The 24812-nt window shown below is 42.9% G+C and overlaps 1 protein-coding gene across 1 annotated transcript in view; it reads right to left on the reverse strand.

The window, feature by feature from the left end:
• PLXNC1 (plexin C1) overlaps positions 1-24812 on the reverse strand; it is a 144600-nt gene that overhangs the window by 63738 nt on the left and 56050 nt on the right. Inside the window, exons 6-10 of the mRNA XM_046012720.1 lie at positions 18707-18860; positions 15343-15430; positions 13173-13275; positions 12731-12832; positions 2417-2556 (exon numbers count right to left, since the gene is read on the reverse strand). Of these exons, the coding sequence (XP_045868676.1) occupies positions 2417-2556; positions 12731-12832; positions 13173-13275; positions 15343-15430; positions 18707-18860 (587 nt within the window). The remainder of the gene's footprint in view (positions 1-2416; positions 2557-12730; positions 12833-13172; positions 13276-15342; positions 15431-18706; positions 18861-24812) is intronic.

Consider the following 24812-nt stretch of genomic DNA (forward strand, 5'->3'; position numbering starts at 1 on the left):
GGAACATGGACTTGGTCCTAGGTTATGTTAAGGAATTCTGGTTAATTTTTCTGAGCGTGAGAATGGCACTATCCTCAACTGTAGGAGACATATACTGAGATATGTGTGAGGGAAAGAATATGGGGTCTGCAGCACGGTTCTAAAAACCCCAGCCGCCATCCTTCCCTCCCCTCCAAAAATGAAATGAGACGGGCAAAATGTTGCTAAGTTTTGAAGCTGGAGGATGGGTACAGAGAAGTTCGATGTACTTTTCTCTCTTGGGTATGACTGGAAATTTCCATAATGGAAAGCTTAAAAAAAAGAGAAGTTCCAGTAGAGCAGGTTAGAACCCCATCCTAGGCAAAGATAGACGATTCTGCCATTCAGAGAGCAGAGAGCTCATGACCAGAGCCCATCCCAAGAGCCCGGGGGTCTCAGGGTTCAATCAGCATCAGAGCCAAGCTGCCTCCCAAGAAGCTGCAGACAAGAAATTGGTTGGAAGTATCCTAGGTGCTTCTGACATCCAACGGGGCCTGCCCTCCACACCCTTCAGGGGTCAAAGCAAAGCCTTCTAGAATATTCCCTCTGCAACCTGCACTTCCTCTGTACATCATGTCTACAACAACCCTGTAAAGCAAAAAATCATTAAGACTGGGCTGTGCTGAATAACGCTCAGTGTAATTAGGCTACACGTTGACTTTATTGACGCTAGAGGATACGTGCACGATTATTAACGTTTATGCACAGATCCTGTAAGTAGTAATAACAGATCCTAACAATAAGGCAAATTCAAAAAGCGTCTGAGTCAGTGTGTATTCACCCTACCTCGGATTTACATTCTAAGCTTTATATTCAGAGCCGAGCTCTAGGAAATTCATCGTCAAATGGCTGATCATTAAAATCCAGACTTGTTTACAAATTTTGGAAGAAGACAAGCGGACATGTGGGTCATTCTGCTATTATTCTTGTATTTTTTCCCTTCAGAATAATTAGGCATTTGAAAAACACCATAGTAAAAGAGTTCGGGATTGTGGCATGAACTCCCATATAGGATTAACTAGGTATTATGTTTACTTCTTGTGAACTCGGGTTCACCACTCTGATGTGGTTACTGAAATGCTACACGCAGAAAGGCCTCAGAGTCATTTAATCTAATAACTGCAGTATCTCAAGACACATTTGGAATTGAAATGAGAGCATAAAGAGTCAAAAATAGGGTAATGCTCTGAACACCGACTTATTTTCCAGTGATGATGATTGCCTTTCGGTGAACACACAGGTGTCTAACTTCACAGATTTTGCTACACAAAATGAAAGATTTTTCGCAATAAGGTATTTAGCCGGGATCAACGGCACAAAAATGCCTATGCCGCATAGATATAGCCATTAATGTGTGCTTGATAATTCTGGTAAACAGCAGAGCCTCCCACAAACAGCTTTCTCCATCAAGATGACAGACATCCCAAATTTACTGCGGGGAGGGGGAAGAGGATGGCAGTGATATGCAGCAAATGAATTAAAACAGAAAATTCAGTAAATAAGTATGGCAGATTAAAATGCCATACAAATCTGTTGTAGTAGTTAAAAACCAAAACATCATGCTTCAACACATTGGCTCCTATGCATTTCCACGATGCGAACGAGCTCAGTGTTATACTTCATAGAGATTGTGAATGTCTTTTACTTCAAATTAACTCAAAGTTATAAAGGCTAACAAGCAGAAAACTCAAATTATCTATTGAGTTATTATTATGATTTCTCTCTTGGGGGTAACATTTGCACAAGGATGTTGGGGAGGCACTGAAAAATTCTTTTCTCTCTCAAAGTTTCACTGAAAGGATGAGTTGGGGGAAAGAAATCCCAGAAATAATGATGTTCAAATGGCACACTGACCAAATATCTGTGTCGGGGAGTTTGGTCTTTTTTTCTTTAAGTACTAACATATGTTCCATTTAGTTCATGTAGCCTGACACCAATCCGATGAAGAGAAGGCTATAATGAATAAAACAGATCCGGAAGCTTCTTTTTTCAACTTTGGGTGATACATTGGAAGAGCTATTCCATTTTACCATCAAATTCCTAAGAATGCAACTGATTTCCTAATGGGATCATTTTCAAGATCATGTTTGTTATTCAAAATACTTGATTTTATTAATGGATATGAATTAAGACCTCAAATAGGCAAGGCCCTGAAATTAGTGGGTTCTGAGGTTTTGGGGGGGGTAAGAGGGAACAGATTCTCTGACAATTAACTTCAAATGTGGTGTTTAAATTATTCTCCTTCTTGAAATTATGTCTTACCAAATATCCAGACCAATGGCCCATTTGGGCACATGGCAATTCTTTGAGAAGATTATAATCACAAGGATATGCCTCTGGCATAAGGTTGAGCTTTTTACTATATTATCAAGGATAAATGACTATTATGTCAACTCACACATCCTTCTCGCAAGTACTGGTTCCTTTCAGGATCATAGTAATTTTGGATGCCTGTGTAAAATTTGCCCCCGTGACGATCACGTTGCTTTTCCCTAAAGTCGATATCTTCCGTGGTTCAATGGACTTAATGTAAAAGACCTGTTGGAAATAAAGATTCACACACAAGATCAAAGCTAAGAAATGGCATTGTTCCAAGAAATCTGTTTATGTGCTGCCGTTCGAAGAAATCACTGGGAAATTACGACATTTTGCAAACACAAGCAGACAGTGTTTAATGAAATCAATGAATTCAAGGAAGAGTGCTGAAGATTCATGTCTCTCAACATGTGACAGCATGAGGTCAAACCAATTAGTCTTCGTCTCACAAGACAGTTGAAAATACAGTTGAAGAGTCTGACATTCTGTCTGAAGGGTGAGATCTCATCAGAGTCTTGCAAATGCTCCGTGCCTTACGGCTCCCCATCCAACAACATGAAAGGAAAGACAAGGCGTCTGCTGAAGCTAGGCCAAGAAGCATTATCATTAAGCTGGAATAAATGTCATTCTGGATAAATTAAATTCCCTAGAAAGCAATGCCTATTTTTTGTTTGTCTCAGTTGGGCTATTTGAAAACCAACCCAATCTGTCACCTAATATCCAGTAGTCAGAAGCCAAACCAGTGTGGTCAATTGTGTCTTCTCTACGGTACCCATTCATGTAGGCGTAGACACCTTACTTCTCTGTTTGCAATGTCTAATCAAAATTTCCTCAAAAGTCTGACTCTTGGTTTTGGGTCAGGTCACGGTCTCAGGGTCATGGGATGGAGCCCCATGTCAGACTCCACTCAGTGTAGAGTCTGCTCGGGATTCTCTCTCTCCCTCTCTCCCCACTTGTGCTCTCTTTCTCTCTCTCTCAAATAAATGAATGAATGAATAAAATCTAAAAAACAAAACGGAGGGTTCCACACAGGTAAGGGGAAAAAAATGACAAATTCTCCTTAAAAGAAAAAGGCCTTCATTTGATGGCAAGAATCACTTTCCCTTTCAAAGATGAGACAATTCTGATTTCTTTCACTTTTCTCCTACAGATGCTACCGTCTATCGTTTTGATCATTTTGGCGTTCTTTCGTAGACCATTTCCCGCGTGTCTGTGTTCTTCTATGACAGGGTGATCAGAACAGGACAGAAAATTCTGATTCTGGCCTATTCTGGCAGATCTCTAGCATGACAGCATTTCATACTCGCACCCTTGATGCTTGAAAACAACCTCCAGGGCTAGAGACACAGAGTCATGAAATTTGGCTAAGCCATCAATGCCCAGTGTATCCATGTGGAGGACCCAATCCAGAAAGAGGCCATGGATGGCCCTGGGAGAGCATCAGTCACGCCCGACACCTGCCTACCACCTGCTTCCTGAAGCAGCCTCCTGTTCCCCGCTGCTTTATAGGTGTGATGCTTGTCACGGCAGACTTGTGGGGCTGTTCCGGCAGAGCCTCCTGCTGAGAGGGAGGTGTGATTCTGCTCCTCGGCAAACACAGGTGCTATATGGCAGAGCGGTCACCAACACTCATTAGCACTATGGATTGGTTCTGTGGGTTGAGGTAAATTCATCGTTCGTGTCATCCCAGCAATGATGTCATGTGACAGAGAATTGATTTCCGTGGCAGAATTTATTTTAATCACTTAGTAGAGGACTTTCGCCCCATATTTATAGAATCATGAAGGGTCTGAAAGGGTCACTTTAATTACTCTGTTATACTTGACTGCACTTTATGGGGGAAATTAGCTGCAGGAGTGGTACTTGGAGTGGGGGGATTAGCAAAGACTTCAAGATAAATCCCTTGCAAATGTCAAGTGTGTGCTCTATGGTTAAAGGCTTACTCTTCACTCTGACACAGTGACAGCTAAGTGAACGCGCATGTATTGAGCACGTAAGGGTCCCCAGAACAGCAGCAGGTGTCGTGGGGGCACATGATCCCTGTGGGCACCAGAGCAGGAGTTGGCTGACTACTGGATCTGCCTGTAGCAAGCCAAATCCAGCCCATCGCCTGCCTTTGTATGGCTCATGGAAGAAATGTCAAAGAAGTAATAATGTTCCATGACATGTGAAAATACATGAAATGCCAATTTTAGTGTCCACCCCATTCAATGATGGATTGCCCGTGGCTGCTCCGCGCTACCGCGGGGAGTAGCTGTGGCAGAAACCGCAGAGCTCACGAAGCCTAAACCTTACGCCATCTGGCTCTTTGGAGAAGAAACGTGCCAGCCCTTGCACGGGGGCAGTCCACTGCCACCTTCAGGTGGCAAGATAGCCTGTTTTTTGTTACGTGTTAATCCCAACGAAGATTCACATTTTCGCCCAAGTCTGCCACAATCCCCACGTTTCTTTCTGGACAGCCCTTCTGGATTCCTGTATCTATACTGGGATATCTGCTCCAACCAGAGTCTCATACACCCCAAAGAAATGCTACTTCTCTAACCTTGGGAGACGATAAAAAGAACCTTATAACTAATGTAAAAAAAAAATTTTTTTTTCGGGGGTTGTATTTTGCTCCTTAAATGGTTCTGTAAATGCCATTGGAGGACCCACCACGTTGCCTTATTAACTTTTCATTTCTCACTGAGCAGAAAGAGTCCTGCTACTTCAAAAGGATTTTATTTTTAAACCTTATTGTTTAGAGAAGTTTCCATCGGCAGTCTAGGATGAAATCCAGCCCTGGTCTATCTCCTGAAAGCAGATGCTTCTAGTCTATTTGCAAAAAGGGTCAGATTAGTTGTCCTTTGTTTGCTTGGAGAACCTCTCTTAATAAGTGAGTTAAAGAGCTAGCAAGAGGACCTCATCGAATACACTGTGCAGTTATAAAAAAAATGGGGGTAGCTATACGGCTGTACTATGGGACTGTAACAATTCTTAGAAATATAGCATTTTCTATTTTTACTGATAAAGGTTTTAAAAATCCTGTACAGACAGAAGGCAAAGAATGACCTCCTGACAAATGTTTCACACACTTACTTTAAACCTATTTTTATATTTTAATCAAGAGTTAATCTCACAGCCCGGTAGGAAGTCATGGACCCTGTGAGCTGACACACAGAACGGGTTAATTTAAAAACAGAATCTAGTTTGATACAAAGAGATGCTTTCTTCCAGCCATATAGTAGGATTCCACCCTCATCTTAGGACCAAGGATTTCCATACGCCAAATCCAAATACCCCTGACGGTAACCTTCACAACCCGCGTTGTTCGGCAATTAACCTCAGAACAGTTCACTTCTTGTCAGTTACATTTTAAAGACAGAAGAACGCTTTTTAAATGGCTGCCCAAGTTGAAATTATTTAATAAAACACTATGAACTGTGGTCGCTCACCGGTTTAAATTACTCCCCATTTTGTACATGAAAGCACATTAGAAACTGGTCAATTAGGTGATTACAGAATGCCCATTTGTTTTTATTTTCTTAAAACGAAGTCACTGTGGAATATTGGAAACAGCACAGCCCTTAAGAATTAGCTATCTCTGGGAAGGTCTGAGAGGGTCACTTCTGACAGAGTACGTTTTGTGAAGTCTGACGTCAACACAATTCAAATTACCGTGACATTAATGGAGAAACTACTGCCATGATTGAAAAGAACATTGGAAAGAGGGCCATTACGAAGGCTCCATTTATTAAGACCAAACTGTAATCTATTAATCTGTTTAAAAAAAAATCTGAATATAGCAAAGCTCTCGGTAGGCCTGGACCCAAACCGACGCTCAGAAAAACGTCTCTCAGAGTTTCACTGGCGAAATTAGTTCAAACAGGATTGGATGAAAAGTCACATGGATTCAAAACCAGCTGGAAATCTGAAACCAAAGGACATTAGAGAGATGAAAGGTAGCACAACTAATTAAAGGAAAATGTCCTGTAGGGCTCGACAGGGGTGAATATTTGGTTCAGAATTATTTAACATCCTTATTAATGACTGAGAGGGACAGAAGTAATGTATTCATGAAACGTAGAAACTGAAAAAAAGCGGCGACCGGCAGCAGGAATGGGGAAGTATAAAAGGAGGTGAGATCCTGAAAGAAAATACCGTCCCGCCAAAGCAAAAGGAGAGCACTAGAGAGAACAACACGGTCACGCTCCCTCCCGGCAGCCCTGGCACAGGCCCCAGGAAACTTGGGATGTAACCTTCAATCTCCAGTGGGTCCCGGGACATACCAAGAGTCAGAATGACAACTGAGATAGACCAGAAGATGACAGACCAAGGTCCTGGGCTAAGAGATCAAGGCTCGCTTCTCTGACCTGGGGATTGTAAGGGGAGGCTGATACGGCCCCAGGAGGGGCTGCCAAGGTCACTCCGCACAGTAGTCACTCTTGGCCCCTAACCTTCTGAGTGAGGCAACTCAGAACTGGCTTGGGTGACTGGGACTCCGGGACCAGGATGGGCAGCTCCGCCCCTGGAGAGAGGCCTGACTGTAAATTAGACCCAACCTCTCCAAATCCACCCCTCTGCTGGGTTTCCACTCCAGCATGCCGCTCATGCTACTCTAGTCTCCTCCGGGCCTCAGTTCTCCACCTTGGGCCTTTGCTCTCCTAGTCCTGGAGAAGATGCCAGTCTTGCCGGGGTCTGTTCCCTTCACTCTCACCACACCCCAGCCTCCCCTCTCTGGAGGCTCGGAGGCTGATACCTCCCTGACCGTGGCTGGAGGTCTTCAGCCCACCCATGTTTGAGCAATGGATGGGCCAGGCTCTGCCGGTTAAATGCCAAGAGAAGCCAGTGTTAGTTTTCTCCCCTCCAGACTGACTCTTATCATGAACACGACATCATTTCATGCTTGTTTCCGTCCTTCGAGGTCCTACAAAGTAGAGTAGTGGTTAAAACTGTAGGCTCTGGCGTCAGACTGCCTGTGTTCAGAGCTCTTGACTATCATTTACTAGCTACCTATCCTCCGCATGCCAACAGCTCTCTGTCTGTAAAATGGGGACACTGTGAGCTCACATAAAGAGCTACTCTGAGTTCAGGACACAGCATGGGCTCAGCAACTGTGGGGCACCACCGTGCAAGCTAGTACAGCCCGGCGGTCCTTCTTATTCCTTCTTCTGTTGCACGCACCGAACTGCTTCCTGAAAATGGATTTTATTTCCTCCAATATATTGTAAGTGCTGCAATGCAAGTTCCATGGAGGCACACGTTTTGCACCCCCTGTCTAGCACACAGTGTGCTCAATAAACACATTTTGAATGACTGGATCAATGAACACTTGCCAGTGCCTTCGACGGCACGGAGCCCACCGCTACGCCCACAGAAGCCACGCAACAAGGTAGGTCTTAAACTTCATCTCGCTGCTAAAGGCAAGGTCTGTGAAGGAGTCGATTCGGATTGCCTGTGAGAAATTAGGATGCACGTTCAGAAGTGGCGGAGGACGAGAAGAGGAGGGGCAAGGAAGACAAAGAAAGAACACGGGGAATGTAGGTGAACGCTTGGGAGCAGGAGACATGACTTTGTAGGGCGTGTTTCCACCCAACCGAGATGAGCAGACGGCGAAGAGTAGCAAATATTAGAACAACAGCGTATCATAGACCTTCACAACCTTTCTGTGAGAACAGGAAAGGGAGAGCAGCCAGCGCTTCTCTCAGCAGGTGGAAGACTGTTAAGGAAAGGAAGGAAGAGAAGTGAGTGCAGGGCCCCGGGGCCAACCTCCTGGGAGAGACTGGCTTCCACAGCTGAAAATACTTCTCATCCAAAGGGCAAACATAGGGTTTTGAGTTCACTTCCCTGTTGTGGTGGTGCCTTTCCTTAAGGCAGCCCCCTCCCCGATAAATGACGGTATTTGTAGCTCGGGTAAAGGGACTGGGGATAGGTGCATGGACCAGCATGACGGCAGGAGACCCAACCCGAGACTGAACCAGGAACTCTCTCTACTAAGTGCCATGTCCTTGGATGAGCCCGTCCATGGCTACTGGGTCATGTCAGCCCTGTGTCTCAGGATTTCCTACACCCATCCCTGGTCAGACTGAATTACCTGGGGTCTCCTGGACCCCAGGTATGGATGCCTTGGAATTTTCTGGTGACCCACTATGCTTTTGCTAACGCTAGCTGCTCTGCTTAGAACACTCAGTCCTCTGTCTCCATGTGTTTCGTCCCTCAGCGGTTGGCTGAAGTTCCATCTCTGTCCATCAATCCATCTGTCCATCAAAATCTTCACCAACCATGCTGATTCAGTGCTTTCAGCTGCCAGGCACCGGGCACCAATAAACAGAACAACCGAGCCAAGGCTGTGGGCACAGCCAGGCTCTCTGAGTTGGCATACTTTCTGGTGCTTCTCCTGTGCTAATATTTTATTTTCTATTCTTTCTTATGTACTCATGTACAAGATTCTTGAGACTGATGGCAAGACATGTGCTGGATTCATTTGTGCCCTCCTCATTACAGCTACAAAGCTCGATATGATGGCATCGACCAGATGCTCAAACCGAGACCTGTAGGAAGCGTCAACTCTAGCTCAGCGTCATGAAGCCAGAGAACATGTCTGCACCGTTGCCATCTCCTGTCTCCAGCGCCCGGCCCACGGGAAGCACTGGTACAGGGGTGACGCGGAAAGATGTATGGAGCGAGAGCTCTCAGTGGCTTCTCTGCTAGGAAAAGTGTTCAGTACTTCAATCAAGGCCAACACAGGACCCAAACTGGAAACGTGGGGTTACACATCCCCAGGATAACAAAAGACAGTCGTATATGGCAGAGCAGGAGAAATCCCTCCTGTGACCAATACTACGCCATTCCCTATGATCCTAAATTGAGATTCTGCTCTGAGCCACGTATTTAAAGGAAACATTCCAGTATCAACAAAATACCTTTCTCCAAACTAAGAAGGGTCATTCACATAGCAGCCCTGGAGATGGGCCTGGGCTCCCAGTTATGTTCAGCCTTGCTCTGCCCTCTTGGTAACCCAGCCAGTTCTTTTAACGGCCCAGTGTCAAAGGTCAAAAGGCACAGGAGGACACTAATATAGAAGAAATTTTAAAAGTCATTGCCTGGATTACCACTCAGCAATAAAAAAGGAACACACTATTGATCTGTAAAAGAACTTGGATGAATTTCCAGAGAATTATGTTGAGTTAAAAAGGCCAACCCCAAAAGGGCATGTCGGGATGATTCCATTTATACAGACTCCTTGAAATTATAAAATTATAGAAATGGAGACCAGATTAGTAGATGCCAGGGGTTAGAAAAGGGGAGTGAGAGGGAGGAGGAAAGGGGGTATGGTGATAGAGCTGTTCTGTATTTGACTGTTATCCCTGTCAATTTCTTGGTTGTGATATTGTGTGATGGTTTTGCAAGATGTTACAACTGATGGAAACTGGGCAAAAGATAAGGAAGATTTCTCTGTATTATTTTCTTTTTTTTTTCTCCAAGATTTTATTTATTTATTTGACAGATAGAGATCACAAGTAGGGAGAGAGGCAGGCAGAGAGAGAGAGAGAGGAGGAAGCAGGCTCCCCGCCAAGCAGAGAGCCCGATGCGGGGCTCGATCCCAGGACCCTGGGATCATGACCTGAGTGAAAGGCAGAGGCCTTAACTCACTGAGCCACCCAGGCGCCCCACTCTGTATTATTTTCTTAAAAGTACCTGTAATCTATAATTATCTCAAGATAAAATTTAACTTTTTCCCGAACAGTCTTGAAAAAGACAAATAAAGTTGAAGGACTCACACTTTGTGATTTCAAAACTTATTACAAAGCTACAGTAATGAAAACAGTGTGAGATGGGTATAAAGACAGACATATAGACCAGCAGAACAGAACAGATGGCCTAGAAGTAAATCCTTGCATATCTGATGAAATGATTTTTGAAAAGGGTGCCAAGACCATTAAATGGGAAAAAGCCAGTCTTTCAACAAGGGTGTTGGGAAAACTGGATATCCACCTGGAAAAGAAAGAAGTTGGATCCTTACTTTATGCCATATATGAAAATTAACTAAAAATGGACCAAAGATCTAAAGTAAGAATTAAAACTTTAAGACTCTTAGAAGAAAACATGGGCAAAAAGCTTCATGACATTAGATTTGGCAATGATTGGATAGGACACCAAAAGCATGGGCAACAAAATAAAAAAAGAAAGAAAGAAAACTGAACTTCATCAAAATTTAAGAACTTCTGTGCATCGAAGTCTACAATCCACAGAATGAAAAGGCAACCTATAGAATGGGAGAAAACATTTGCAAATCATGTATCTGATAAAGGATTGATGTCCAGAATATATAAAGAACTCCAATAAATCAACAACAACAAAACAACCTGATTGAAAAATGGGCAAAGAACTTTGAATCTTCTTCAAAGATACACAAATGGCCAATAAGCACATGAAAAGATGCTCAGTATCACTAACCTTTAGGGAAAATGACTCAAATCCACAATGAAATACCACCTTATACCCACTTAGAATGGTGACCATTAAAAACAACCACAAAAATCACAAGAGTTAGAAGGATGTGGAGAAGCTGGAATGCTTGTATACTGTTGGTGGGAATGTAACATGGCAGAACACCATGAAAAATAGCGTGGCATTCCCCCCAAAATTAAAAACAGGATTACCATACAATTTGGCAAGTCCCCTTTTGGATATATTCCCAAAAGAATAGAAACAGGGTTTTCAAGAGGTATCTGTACACCCATGTTTATAGTAGCATTATTTACAATCACCAAAAAGTAGAAGCAACCCAAGTGTCCATCCACGGATGAATGGATAAATAAAATGTACTATATGCACAGAGTGGAATGTTTTTCGACCTTTAAGAGGGAAGAGATCGTGTTCCACGCTAATAATATGGATGAACCTTGAGGACATTATGTTAAATGAAGTAAGTCAACAAAAGGACAGTTCCTATATGACTCCACTTAGATGAAGTACATAGTGTCATCAAATTCATAGAGACAGGAAGTAGAATGGTGGTTGCCAGGGACTGGCTGGGGGCAGGGAGGGGGAGAGAGAAAATGGGAAGTTATTTTTTAATGGGTATAAAGTTTCAGTTTTGCAAGGTGAAATCTGTTCTGGAGAGGGAATGTGGTGATGGTTCCACAACAGGGTGCGTGTCCTTAAAACCACTAACTGTACACTTAGAAGTGGCAAAGATGGTAAATTCTGTTAGGTGTGTCTTGCTAAAACTGAAGGAAACAATTAAAACAGCAACAAAAGAGAAATTTAACTCTTTTAAGAAGTCACTGCGTCCTGGATCCAAATACCTGTCATTCTGTCTTAATTCTATGAACTAATGGGTAGAGAAGAGTAGTAGCCCACCACTTAATAAAACCTCAAAGACTTCAAATCTGGAGAGACTGGCACACCAAGCCTTTCTAATGCCTTTAATTAACTTCGTAATCCATTTTAGTTCACAGTCCCTCTGCCTGGTAGTTAGTCACCGGAAGTTATTATCAACTTTTCAGTAGTGATGAAAAATGTGCTACTTATCTATTATATTGGCACTTAACCTTAAATAACAGCAAATGGATAAATCAAAGCCATAGATGAGTCAAGAAATAGAAAACAAAGCCCTTCTTTGTTTTTTATAAAAAGAAATGTTGTGTTTTAATTTGTCTGCTCCTGCTAGATCTCCAGATTCATTAAGAGCAAGAACCTATCCTTTTCAGTTTGTCACCACCTAGTACATGCTCAATTAACTCCTGTCGGCTCACTGAAGTCAGCCACTGGGCACAACCACCAGAACGTTCACATTGTCCTATCCTTCCTTTTCAAACATGTCTGCTGGTTGAACTTGGTGATCTGCTATGAATAAAATCCATGGAATTTCCAAGGAAATTTGATGGAAAATATTTTTCCATGGAGAAAATTTTGGGGAAAAGTGTATGTCATAAGACACAACTCTTTGCTTTGACACAATTAACTATGGGTCACGTCACCTCTGCAAAGTAAAGAGAGGCGATCTGAAGGAGGTTAGTTGGTATATTTTGCATAGACTCCCTTCACCCCAGTAACCCCCCCCAGGAAAGTCACCACGATGTGTGGTTCGAACTGAAATCCCCTCAGTGCTATGCGCTCTCTGCTTCCTTCCAACTCCTCCAGAGTGAGCTGCCAAGTCACCTTGAAGATTTTACTCCTACTGGAACAATATCATTTTTCATAATTACAGAATTTTAATTTCTTTTATGTGAGTGCACAGCCTTTGATGTATTGAGCCAATTAAGTGAAACTTGGTTAAAAATCGAAGGTAAAAAAGGGAATTTTGGTGGAAAGTAAAACAGGGCATTTTCAAAGGAACTCAAAGTGGGGGGAGTTGTTATTGTCCTTGAAAAGGGGAATTTTTTCCATTAGGAGTCCCAAACCAGGGTCTGACCTGCAAGCCGGGATGGGTTCTATTACTCCTATTCTCCGTGACTTTTCCTCCTCCTGCTCTCTCGGGTGGTGTCTGTTTCTCCACAGCTACTGGACAGTGCTCCTGGAATGAAGAATAGCCCTTCAACACCCAAACAGATGGGAAACTTAGAGTTTGAAACAAACATGAAAGACAGACTGGGACTGGGTGGTCACAAACATTTTTTTTTTTTTTTAAGATTTTATTTATTTGACAGATCACAAGTAGACAGAGAAGCAGACAGAGAGCGGGGGGGAAAGCAGTCTCCCCGCTGAGCAGAGAGCCCAATGTGGGGCTCAAGCACAGGACCCTGAGATCATGACATGAACCGAAGGCAGAGGCTTTAACCCACTGAGCCACCCAGGTGCCCCACAAACATTTAATTTTTGGTTAAACCTTGTAACACCAAAAAATGGTACTTTACCTGGCTTCGCTTGTAATCAGAAGGGTCACAAGCTGTGAAGGGATGGATACACTTCCTCTCACTTTTACACCAAGCACAGCCAGTTCCAATACACACTGGGCATCTGGCAACACGGAAAACCAACTTAATTCCTGCATTTTTAGGAACACGTCCATAACCTAGAAATTCCCTCTACGATGTGGGGTACAAGCATTTAATAAATGGAGGGGAAAAACCCAAATCCTGGACAGACTGATGAACCCCCCCAGGGGAGAGAGGACGATCCTCTGAGGCTAGGCTACAGCACTGACTTTGTGCCCGCTCTGGGCAGCCCCGGGGGATGATGGACTGTCATCACACCTGCAGGGCTGTCGCTATGGAAACCGGAAGCTCGGGATCGCCTGCTGGGCTGATAGATAACAAGAACCCACAGGCTCTGTTTCTGATTCCAGTTCTGCTGTTTGTCCACCCTCAGGTAAGTTCCCTTCTGGAGACCGACCTCCCCGTCTCCACCCCGAGATCAGCACGCCCTCACTCGCTGGAGTGGAGATACCCCTCAACTGCCCAGAAGATGGGAGACTGTAGGTATCGCCTGGCAAGTAGAGGGAAGGGGATGTCAGAATTTGCTTTTAATCAAACTAAGGAAGAACAGCATCTACTACTCATCAAAAAACTTATCATGTGGGGATTAACAGCGGAGGACATAAGAAGCTCATCATAGGAAAATCGGAGTTGAAGGAACAATAGAAACAGAAACTGAGGTTGGTTTGGAAACACAGCCACCGGAGGTCAACCTGGGACTGTGGGATAGCCAGTGCAGGGAGAGGGGACAGGCTTCATATTTTACAGTCTTAAAAAAAAAAAAAAAAAAAAAAAAGCCAAAGTGTTCTGTGACTCTGATCTAGAGAAATGGCAGCTTCGATGGGAGAAGAAAATGCAGGCTCCCTGAAGTGTGTATCCAGCCACCTAAGTGTGCTTGTGATTTGCATTCCCATCACGGCCCCTCAGGAGCGGGTCTTGTACTGAGCCCCTTCCTAAGGGAAGTAGGTACTCAAGGACAGGGCACCCTCCCCCTCTGGGGGGACTACGGGTCTGGGCAGCTGGTTCTTAATGACCTAGCTGTGGGACAGGGGCCAGTTACCTCCTCCATCCTGGCCTCTACACAGGGGAAGGGGGACCTGCTTTATGTTTCAGCTCTCGTTGAGCCATCAAACTCTTTGTAACCCTCCCCCCTTATTCCCCATTTTCACAGACTCCTGAGGCTTTCTGTTCCAAGTCTGGCTTCTTCCCCCTCCCCAAATGCAACCAGTTTATTAGAAATAACTAACTTGATCCCTCTTTAAGAGTGCCACAGTGGTGAAGATGGGGTCCCGGCGCTCCTGTTTGGCTAGCAGTAGAGAGGCCCTCCGACTCTGTTTTGAGCCTGAACTCATCCCCCCCCCCGACCCCCAGCAACAGTGGTTCTCAGACCAGGCCAAAAGAAACTCGCATTCGATACCCACAGAGTCGGTCAATCAAGCGACTGAATGAACTATAGAATCACTAATAATACAGCTTCCTGTTGTTTCCATGGGAACCTCCAACCCATCTTTCAACTGGAAAATCAGGAATCTGAGAAACACATTTCCTACCTGTCTTCTTTCTGCTTTAGAAGCAAGGAATGAGGTGTGGCCCTACCTCAGGGGGCTACTAGCCCAACATGGCCAAAGGTGGTATGGAAAGTTGGCGGTGGGGGGTGGGAATTAACACGTCCTTTTGATGAAAGAGATTTCATCTTGTCCTCCTCCTTGATGACTCCCCTTGCCTCATGCTCACACCCTCTCCCTTGACTCAAGATCCCAAAGCCATCGTTCCGATCAGGGGAGAACACTGTGGCAGCACCCCTCCCCCCAAGCCCCTCCCTGGACTCACTCCAAGGCACCTCTTGGTCTGGGGAAAACGTATTTCCCTGTTGGTAGGATCACTTAAGCCCAGTTTTTGCTCCTCAGCTGCTTCACCTTCCTTATTAGGGCTTGAATGAAACAGGTTATTAGCTCAGGGGCCCTCCTATCTCCCATTAGGCCATGCTCCAAAATGCACTGTAGAAAGTTCTACCCCACAAAAGAGTTCTTTACGGAGGAGATGGAGGCGTAAAGCAAATAAATAAATTAAAACCAATGAGAGAATATTTAAATTTCAAATAAAATCTTACTCTCTTAATGACGAGCAGTTGGTAAAGTTGAATCTTTTTGATAAACGCCAAGAACCGACGGAGAATGTCACGTTGACAACCAAAACATCTGGAGCAAAGGGGAAAAAAATGTCATTTACGGTGGAGTCCCGCTATCGTCAAGCAAAGCTGTAAATGCAAAAAATAAATATTTTTGCCTCCTTTGCATAGAGGGTGGGGCTGTGCCAGCTGCTTGCCGGCATTTCAATCAGTAGGTGGTTCCTTCCCGTGGGCCATTCACGTCAGGCAGCCAAAGTGCACAGCACAAGCCTCCAAACAGACCCGGGCCCACCTCGCGTTCCAAGCCTCCCATGGATAATCACTAGGAAAAAGCCATTTTACAGCCCATTTACATCTCATCCTCTCCCCGGGATCACTATCTCAGCTTGTAATTGGCCACAGCATAAGAATAAAACAAGTCACCGAGCAAGAACTGCCTAGAACATGCTAACCAGAATGTTAGAGACGAAAATCCTGTAGCTTCAGCAACATCCACACTACCGATATTTGCCCAACAGATTCCAAGTGTGCCTCCCATGGGCCGGCTTCCATGAGCCTCTTGGAGTCAACTGTTGCCAAATCTATGATAGAAAGTTCTCTTATTTGCTTTGAAAAACATACTCACTGGGTAGAAACCCCTCAAAAGAATAAAGTAACAAGAAAGATAGAAACCGTGCTCAATCAGCATTGGAGAAATGTCATCGTTCATGTATATCCTTAACTTTTATATTCTATCCAAGGTGACTCCCCAACCCTGTGGTGTATCAGAATCACTTGATAAACAGACAAAAACAGATCCCAGGGCCATGCTCCTTGATATCCTGAGGTAACACATGTCGAGAGCCTCTGGGACTCTGTGGTGGGGAATGTTCCCCCATGAAGTGACTGTATACAGCCAGGGCTGAGCATCACAGCCCAGAGTGGCCCCCTCAAAGCCCACTGTGTCCAGGGACCAGTGCTCCTCTGTGAGTTTTTCACCGTCATCCAGTTGGTAGGATACTGTCTTCCTTTTCTGAGTTAATGGAGACAGGGGATGAGACTTTGAAAATGAAAGGCTTCACTCCGCCAAATGAGAAGTTGGCGTAAGTTGGTTGGCATCCCTTACTTTTCTTAGTGAACTTTTATTAGTATGTGATTCCCAAAGACTGAGAACCCTTACCTTCAGACACTTCTCTACAGCAGTAGAATTCATTCTGAAAGTCAGGATGCCACACACAATTCTGTCCACATAAAGTGGTTATGTGGGAAAAGATAACCCCCGGCTGCAAAGACCAGGAAGTCTGAGGGCTGGAGTGACCTCCCAGCAAGAGTATTGGTACAGCCACTTGTAAATGTTGGTAGAACGGACATACGGACAGGCAGCATGGAAAGACTCCCAGGGAAAACACATTTCAGTGGAATCTACAAGGTTCAGTGATGAACACCAGGAAACATTCCACTTTTCTTCGTGTCAGCCATGCACAAAACACTACTGGGAACTATCCCAAGGAAACGAATGTATTTGATCTCTGCTCTGGTAGCATTTACAGTGATTCTATGAGAGATTAAATGGCTTAGGTGGAAAAACCCAACAATGATAGGATGGACACTCAAGGAAACAGCCCATGAGTGGTCTGAGTTCCACGTAGCACCTGCCTACCAAGATAGGAGTGCCTGTGGGGACTATGAGGGGTGCCCGAACAGACTGGACTGTTATGAAGGAAGTGACTCTTCCTCCAGTGGTTCAGAGCAGAAGAGCAAGGATTTGATGAAAGGGGTGAGGGCACGGACAGGGCTTTGGCAATGACCATGGGCTGGGTGAGTATAGGAGGTGGGACGGGAGTGAGTTTGCTGGCTGAGAATATGCAAGGCATCCCAAGAAAAATGCAGGCAGAGGTCAGGTGCAATGGACAGAAGCTGTAAAAGCGACCAAAGAGCTTTACAAGGTGATTGCGAATACTTGAAAAACAGATTTTATATATGCATAAGATCTGCATTATAATGACAAAATTAACTAGAAGCATATCACAAAGGCTACATAGTATAAACAAAGAAAAATGGAGAACTGGAATCATTTTCCAAGCTATCTGATTCCAAACAGTCACCAAGAGCCCAGAGGCTGAGAGGCATTTTTTTAAGCTTGGGGTTCTGGTCTGGTGCGCTAAATTCCCTTCGGAGAGATTTGGGATTAACTGAGTAACTCCAGCTCTCACCCAACAACTCCATGCCACCATGATCTTGTCCCATGTTAGGAGGCCTGCACCAAAGATGTGACCCTACTTCTCGTCTTTCTTGCCCACGGAGATTCATGAGTGTGTCCACGATAACTCCTAGCTATCTCTGTAATCTGTCCACTTCTCTCCATCCCTGTCTGTCTCGACATGGTCCCCCACCTTCTACAAAATAGAAGGAAAGTCCCAATGGCTTTCCTTCTATTTGATTTTTCACAGCTCACTCCTTTCCTCTTCTAGACATCCTCTACCTGTGGCCACTCATTCATTCATTCAACAAAAATTTATTGATTGTAAATGGCTCTTTACACCAGACACTGTGTGCCTTCTTTGGTGTCTCTTTTCTATCATTCTGCTTTTCATCTGTCCCTACCCCATTTGCCTGAACCACATAGAACCTCTTTTGGCTCTTCAAACAAAGACTTTTCTCTCTTACTAGCCATCACAATAGTTGGTCTCTGCCTGGAACACTCTTCCCCCTTTTCTGTGGCTCCTCTCTATTCATCCTCCAGGAAGATTTCCTCATTCCGTCAGCCACCGCCCAGGTTCAGTTAGGTGCCCCTTTCCTCCACTTCCCACGGTTCTCTGTGCGTTCACACACCGCATTGTAACAAGTCGTCTACTTGTCTCCACCCCCGAGAAGCTATAAATAACTGTCTTCAAGGACCACGTCTGTCTCTTTCCGTCACCATATCTCCAGCACCTAGCCCAGTGCCCGGGCCATAGTAGATATTCGAAAAATACTTCCTTTCTGAATGGATACAATGATATTAAGATGATAGAACATTAGCTGTTCTATTTTCTCATCTTGTCCAGGGTGTTCCCAGCATTTACGATCTCTGAATTATCTGAGCCCTTTGGGTAGGGTCAGCCCAATGGTCCCTAGCTTTACCCCATGGGTGTCTCCAGGACCCCCTTCTGCTGTCATCCTCCACTCACACGGAAGAGGGGGATGCTGGAGTCCTAGGAGGAGGGAGAGCCAAGGGGAGCAGTCAAGGGGAAGTGGGGAGGTAGAGCGGGAAGTAGGCTAGACACACTCCCTCCCATCCAAACTTGTTTCCTGGGCCATCTGTGTTCAGGAGGTTCGCTTGCTTTCTTTACTTACAAACAAAAAAACCAGCCAAAAGTCCACCTACCTTTGTAGGTCGCTCTCGTGGGGATGCTACACGTGCAGGGCTTGCTTGGTGGACTTTTACCCCTGCAGAGATGCCTGCCCGTGTCCACACTCTTCACCGCGCACTCCCACTCCGTGCGCCTGGGAGGGAAGCTTCCCACCACAGTCACCGTAGTCTGTGTGGGGAAGAAGAAGATTCAGGAACCACATCATTGTTTCCGTACCCTCTCCATCCATCCTTGAGCCTTACGTGAACTCACCCTCTGACATGCCAGACAAGGAGAACTTCTCAGACCGGTGATGTAAAGAAAGAGACGTTTCACCCACTATTTGCTCTGCCCTTCTGTGAATCTCATATTCCTATTCTCGGACCGTTTTTCTGCTCTGTGTGTATTTTTCTTATCAGTTTTCAAGAGCGCTCTGTAGAGATATTAATCCTTATCTGTCATATTTCTGACACATGTTTTCTCCTAATCTGTTTGTCTTGCAACTTGTACATGTGGTTATCTTTTACCCCACACGACGTTTTTATGGCATCATGTTTTTGTCTTGGTTTTAAAGTTAGTCCCAAACTTCAGCTTATAGACAAGTATAAAATTGTTCCACCATCTTTGTTTTGTTTTTTTTTAAACTTCTATCTATAACCTATCTGGAAGGTATTTTTATGTATAGTATGAGATAAGAGTCCATCTTTACTTTTATCCAGATGGTTTATCAGCTATATAACCACTTACTTAAAAAATACCCTCCTTTTCTCACTGACCTGAAATACTGTTTTGTCATATATTAAATTACCATGTATCTGGAATCTATTTCTGAATTCTGCTCTGTTCCAATTATCTATTGATTTACTTTTATCCCAATGTCAAGCTTTTACTACTGTGATTTTAAATATATTTAACATCTGAAAAAGCAAATCTCTATCTTTATTTTTGTAATTTTCTTAGCATCTCCTAGACATTGCTCTTCCATATAAATTTTAAGATTATCTTACCCAAACTGGGTGGGGAGACAATGAGTTTAATTGGAATTGTATTAAGTATATGCATCAGTTTTAGGAGATCTTATATATTTGTGATATTAAGTATTCCCATCCGAATACGTGACTTTGTTTTTTTCTTCATTTGTTTCTGTTTGGGCCAGGGTTTATTTAAGAAGATGCACCTTGATTTCCTGGGTGCTAAGATACATTTTTCATTTTTTTATTTCTTACTGGTACTGTTATTCGATTATAGTTAAGGAAGGAGACCTATGCAATCTATTTAAAATTAAGGATTCATTTGTGGGCAAACATACAATTAGAGTTTTGGGGAGGGAGGCTATATGTATGTGTGTGTACACAGATGGACACAAAGAGAAAACTTTGAAATTTCCCCTAAAGCAATTTCTTCCCAAATGAATTATCTAAACAAACTAGGCAGCCAGTTCTCATATTGAAAGAGGAAAATTATCCCACCACAAAAAAGGAAATGCAATGAGATGGGATAGAGATGTTAGTTAGTGTTATGGTGGTAATTGTATGGCAATAGATCAATGTATCAAACTAACCCATTGTACATCTTAAATTTACACAATGTTAGGTGATTGCATTTCAGTTAAAAAAAAAAAGAAAATGAAGGTTAGGGGAAAAAAAGGAAATTCAAGGAATTAATACGCCAGTGGTGGACTCCTTTGGCAGCAGGTGCATGAAGGGGATCTGGTGGGAAGGTGGGCTAAGCATTAGAAAGATGGGAGCAGGGGAAGTGGTAACTTGCCAGCTATGATGAAGAGCCATAGTCCCAGACACCCTGGGAGGTGTTCATCTTCTGTTACACTTCTGACTTTCACCCGGACTTTCCAAATGGCCAGCTTCAAACTCTGCTGTCTCTTGTCCTCAAATCAGCTTGCTACATCTAATCTGGGGTCAGTGGCATCTTTCCATTTTCAAAACATTCTGTTTCTCACCCATAAAAACTTGCCAGAGAAGGCAAGTTCTTATAATCCAGCCTCAACTAGACTGAAGTCCAACCATCTATAGCAGACTAGAGCATAGCAATGAAGCCCAGACTACTCCCACTAGCTCACCTCCAATAAATGGCTGAGCTCTCAGTCATGCTGCTTTCTTCGATCCAGATGCATACATCTCAGCACATGATCATATATTATCCTGTACACATACAGGCCTTAAATTGATTTCATTACTCAAATGCTACAACAACAGAATCAGAAATTCTTGTGAAATCAAATTTTCCATATTTCCTTCTGATTCTCACATAGCTTTTACGTGACCATAATCATTGCATTTATTGGTTCCCTATTTATCAACCTCTTAGCACACGCCAAGGGTGGGGCAAGGTGTTAAGTGCTTTAGTGAACAAAATAGCTGTGGTCCCTGCCCTCGAAGAGTTTATAGTCTAGCAGAAACATGGGGATGTCACCTTTCAGAAACTGGAGGGCCATCTGGTGTGAGGAGATCTCCAAGATGGGATAGAAGCCTGGGCTAGGATGGTACAGTAGAGAAGGAAAGAACTGATAGATTCAGGATACCCTTTAGCAGTAGCATGGGGTGGGATAGGAAGTAGAGCATGTGGATATGGAGGATTTGGGTAAGGAAAATGGATGGAAAGAAGTACCGTGTACAAGATGTGACACACCGAGGGAGAGGCAGACTTTGGGTGGAAAATGCAAGATTTCAATTTTGTTTGCATGTAGTTCAAGATAGTTGTATAATAATCAAGAGAGAGGTCAAGTTAGATATGGGCCTGGAACTCAGAGGAGCAATCTGGGCTAGAGATAAAGGAGACAATGAACACAGAGATGAGATATAAAGACCAGGGAGTGGATAAAATGGTCTTTAGAGAAAGTAGAGAGCTAAAGACAGGAAAAGTCCAAACAGGGTCTAAAACAACTCCAGTATTTAAAGTCAAGGAGAGATGAAGCCAGCAAAGGAGGCTGAGGCATGGCCAGAGAGAAGGAAGAGAGCATGGACAGGGTGTGCCAAGGGAGGGAGGGCAATGGGAGAGGAGGTTTCAAGAACACAGCCAACAGACGAAGTAAGAGGAGGACTTACAGTGTCTGCTGGAATGGCTACAGGGAGTTCGCTAGTGACCTCAGCAACAACAGCTATGGGGAACCCTGGAGCAGGAGCCAGGTTGGAGCTGACCTGAAAATAGCAAGTTTTTTCAAGTGCAGTGGAAGGAGAGGGTATCCAGGGACCTGAAGGTATTTTTGTGTGAGTGTGGGTTCCAGGCAAGTAGGGATAAAAAGCTGACACCTGGCATAATAAACCCAACTTGGGAATCCTTACCAGGTTGACAGCTCCTTCCCCAACTAAGCTGGATAGAGAGGGAATGAAGACACAAAGAATCAAATGAAATAGAGTTTGAATGTCAATTAGCTGGTAATTCCCCCGGAGCCAGAGAGCTTGCTGCACAACATTCTAGCAGGTTGGCAGACCTTATTTTACTTAACCATTCTGCTTATTGCCAAACAGTGTGGTTATTTCCAGGTTTCTCAGTCTACAAAGCTACCGCAATGGCATCTGCATGCTTACATTTTTGCTTCTTTCAAGTTACTTCTTCAGAATTTGAAGCCTGGAATTAGTGTTTCAAATAAAATGAATATACTTATGACTTTTGAAACAGAACAGCAAATTGCTCTCCAAAAAGGCTGTACTAATTGGCATTGGCAATGCCAGATGTTAGCATATCTTATCACTTTAATTTGTATTTATTAGATAGCTAGTGAAGTTGAACATATTCCCCTAACTATGTCTAACTCTCTAAACCTTCTCTTGTGAGAATGTAAGCTTTTGCCCACTCTTTGGTGGCCTGGTGTTTATCTTTTTATTTCTCCTGGATTTAATATCTTGCAATGGATATCTTGCCTGCTGCAAATATTTTCCTGAATTGTGCTTTAGTTATCTTTCTTGTTGTGTATTTTTAAATGGCAAGTATATGAATGTTTTCCCTTTGTTATTGCATACTACATTGCTTCAGAGCTAAGAATATTATAATTCCAATTATCTGATGCCCATTTCTATTTTCTGTTTTTTAGTGTTAGCTTTTTCTATGAATTTCTTAATTAGCTTAAATTTTTATATTTAATGTAAAATGTGAATTAAGTTATGTTTCCATATTGTAAGTCTGTTATCTCAGCATCTTCTAGGAAATAATTCTTTTGTTCCTTCTTAGTTTAGGATATCTGATCTTACAATTTTTACATTTACTTCTGAGCTTTCTAGCCTATTCCCACGATCTATATTCCTACTTTTAAACAGAATCATGGGTTGAGTTACTGTCACTATCTACAAGTTTATAATCATATGGAAATGGTCTAGTTTAAATACATTTCCTTTTTTCCAAAATACATTTTGGATATTCTTTTTTTTTTTTAAGATTTTATTTATTTATTTGACAGAGAGAGATCACAAGCAGGCAGAGAGGCAGGCAGAGAGAGAGAGAGAGAGGGAAGCAGGCTCCCTGCGGAGCAGAGAGCCCGATGCGGGACTCAATTCCAGGACCCTGAGATCATGACCTGAGCTGAAGGCAGTGGCTTAACCCACTGAGCCACCCAGGCACCCCATTTTGGATATTCTTGACCAGTTCTTAGTACTCCAGCTGAAATTTATATTGCTTTTAAGAAAAAGTCTATTCAAATCTTCACCAGTATGACATGAAATCTAGAAAATAGGTTGAGGAATAAATGACATTTTTATGATATCTTCCTGCCCAGATATGTAGTATGTGTCTGGATGTATTCAAGATGTTTTTTCTTATCTTCCAAGAAAATACTTTGTGTGTTTTTGTTTCTATTTTTATTTATGCTTTTTTTTCAATTGGTAAGGTTTTCCTATCATGAGGTATAAATAGCTGCAATAGACCACTGCCCCACTAATTACCGTTAGAAAGACCGTTACTGTTTAAGGCAAGCTATTGTATAGCCCAAATTGTTATTTTTGGTAGCTGTCTTCAACATGTATCTTCTAGTAAAAGTGATTTTAAAATATAGGGTATACACCTCACCCTTTAGGTTCATGCCTGAGTATGTTGGTTATTGTCGATGAATGGGATCTTTTATTAATTGACCTTAACTCCTTTACCTCACTTGATGTTATTGATATTTGAATGTTTGTTGAACATTTAGCACTTTTATTTTACTTTTAATTAGAGTAATTTTAAAAGCTAATATATTTAGATTTGGAAGATATACAACCACTTCAGATGAGCAAATAGGGATACTTTTTAATCTATTCCTTTCCCATAGCTATTTCTTACTTATCTCGTGTTACTGCACCAAACACAACTTTAAAAAAACAATGCTTGTTGCATCAGTGATGGTGGAATTCCTTGTTTTCATTGTGATTTGTAAAAAGAATGTTTCTAGTGTCTCTGCCTTAAGAGTCCTGCTGTTTGTAGGAGATACTTCTATTTCTATGTCTTTTCTGTTTTTATTAGTATTAGCCATTTTCACTGATTGTTACAATCTCTTTATAGGTATACAAATGATTTTGCATAACGCAAAAATGGGATGTCACACATCCTTTTTGTGTTTGTGTATGTGAGAATTTCATTTTTCTTTTTTTTTTTCCCTACATGTCTCAGCCTTCCCTCTCACCACATCATCAGTCCCGCCATCAGGAGAACCCATGTTTACGACCTAATAAGAATTCGTTTATATTTTTTCTTCATGCGCAAATAATTATATAGAGACATAAACATATACAGTAGATCATGCTATATCAATAGCATATCATATATGCTATATATATCAATAGCATATATTGAGTTTTTGATCAATACAAGATCATGCTACACATACTTTTCTGCATCTTGCTGTTTTTGCTCAACAAAACCTCACGAAATCCCTCCAAGCCAACTGGAATTGCTCCAATTATTTCTTGTTAATGCCGATTCTGTAATGAGGATGAGGATATACAATCTTCTAATTGTTTTGTGTAAAGAGATGATGCTTCTTGGAAGCAGAGGCTCTGCATTATATCAGGGTCTTTCTGTACTCAGAAAGCTACTAGAATGTTACTAGGCATACGATGGCAGGTAGCCAACACTCTTTGACACAAGCTATAGATCGCCATCTCTGTAGATCAGGATCCGGTATTATTTAAATCAACAAAGATGTGGAACTTTCAA

This window comes from Meles meles, chromosome 7 (genome assembly GCF_922984935.1).
Source record: "Meles meles chromosome 7, mMelMel3.1 paternal haplotype, whole genome shotgun sequence".
Classification (NCBI taxonomy): Eukaryota; Metazoa; Chordata; class Mammalia; order Carnivora; family Mustelidae; genus Meles; species Meles meles.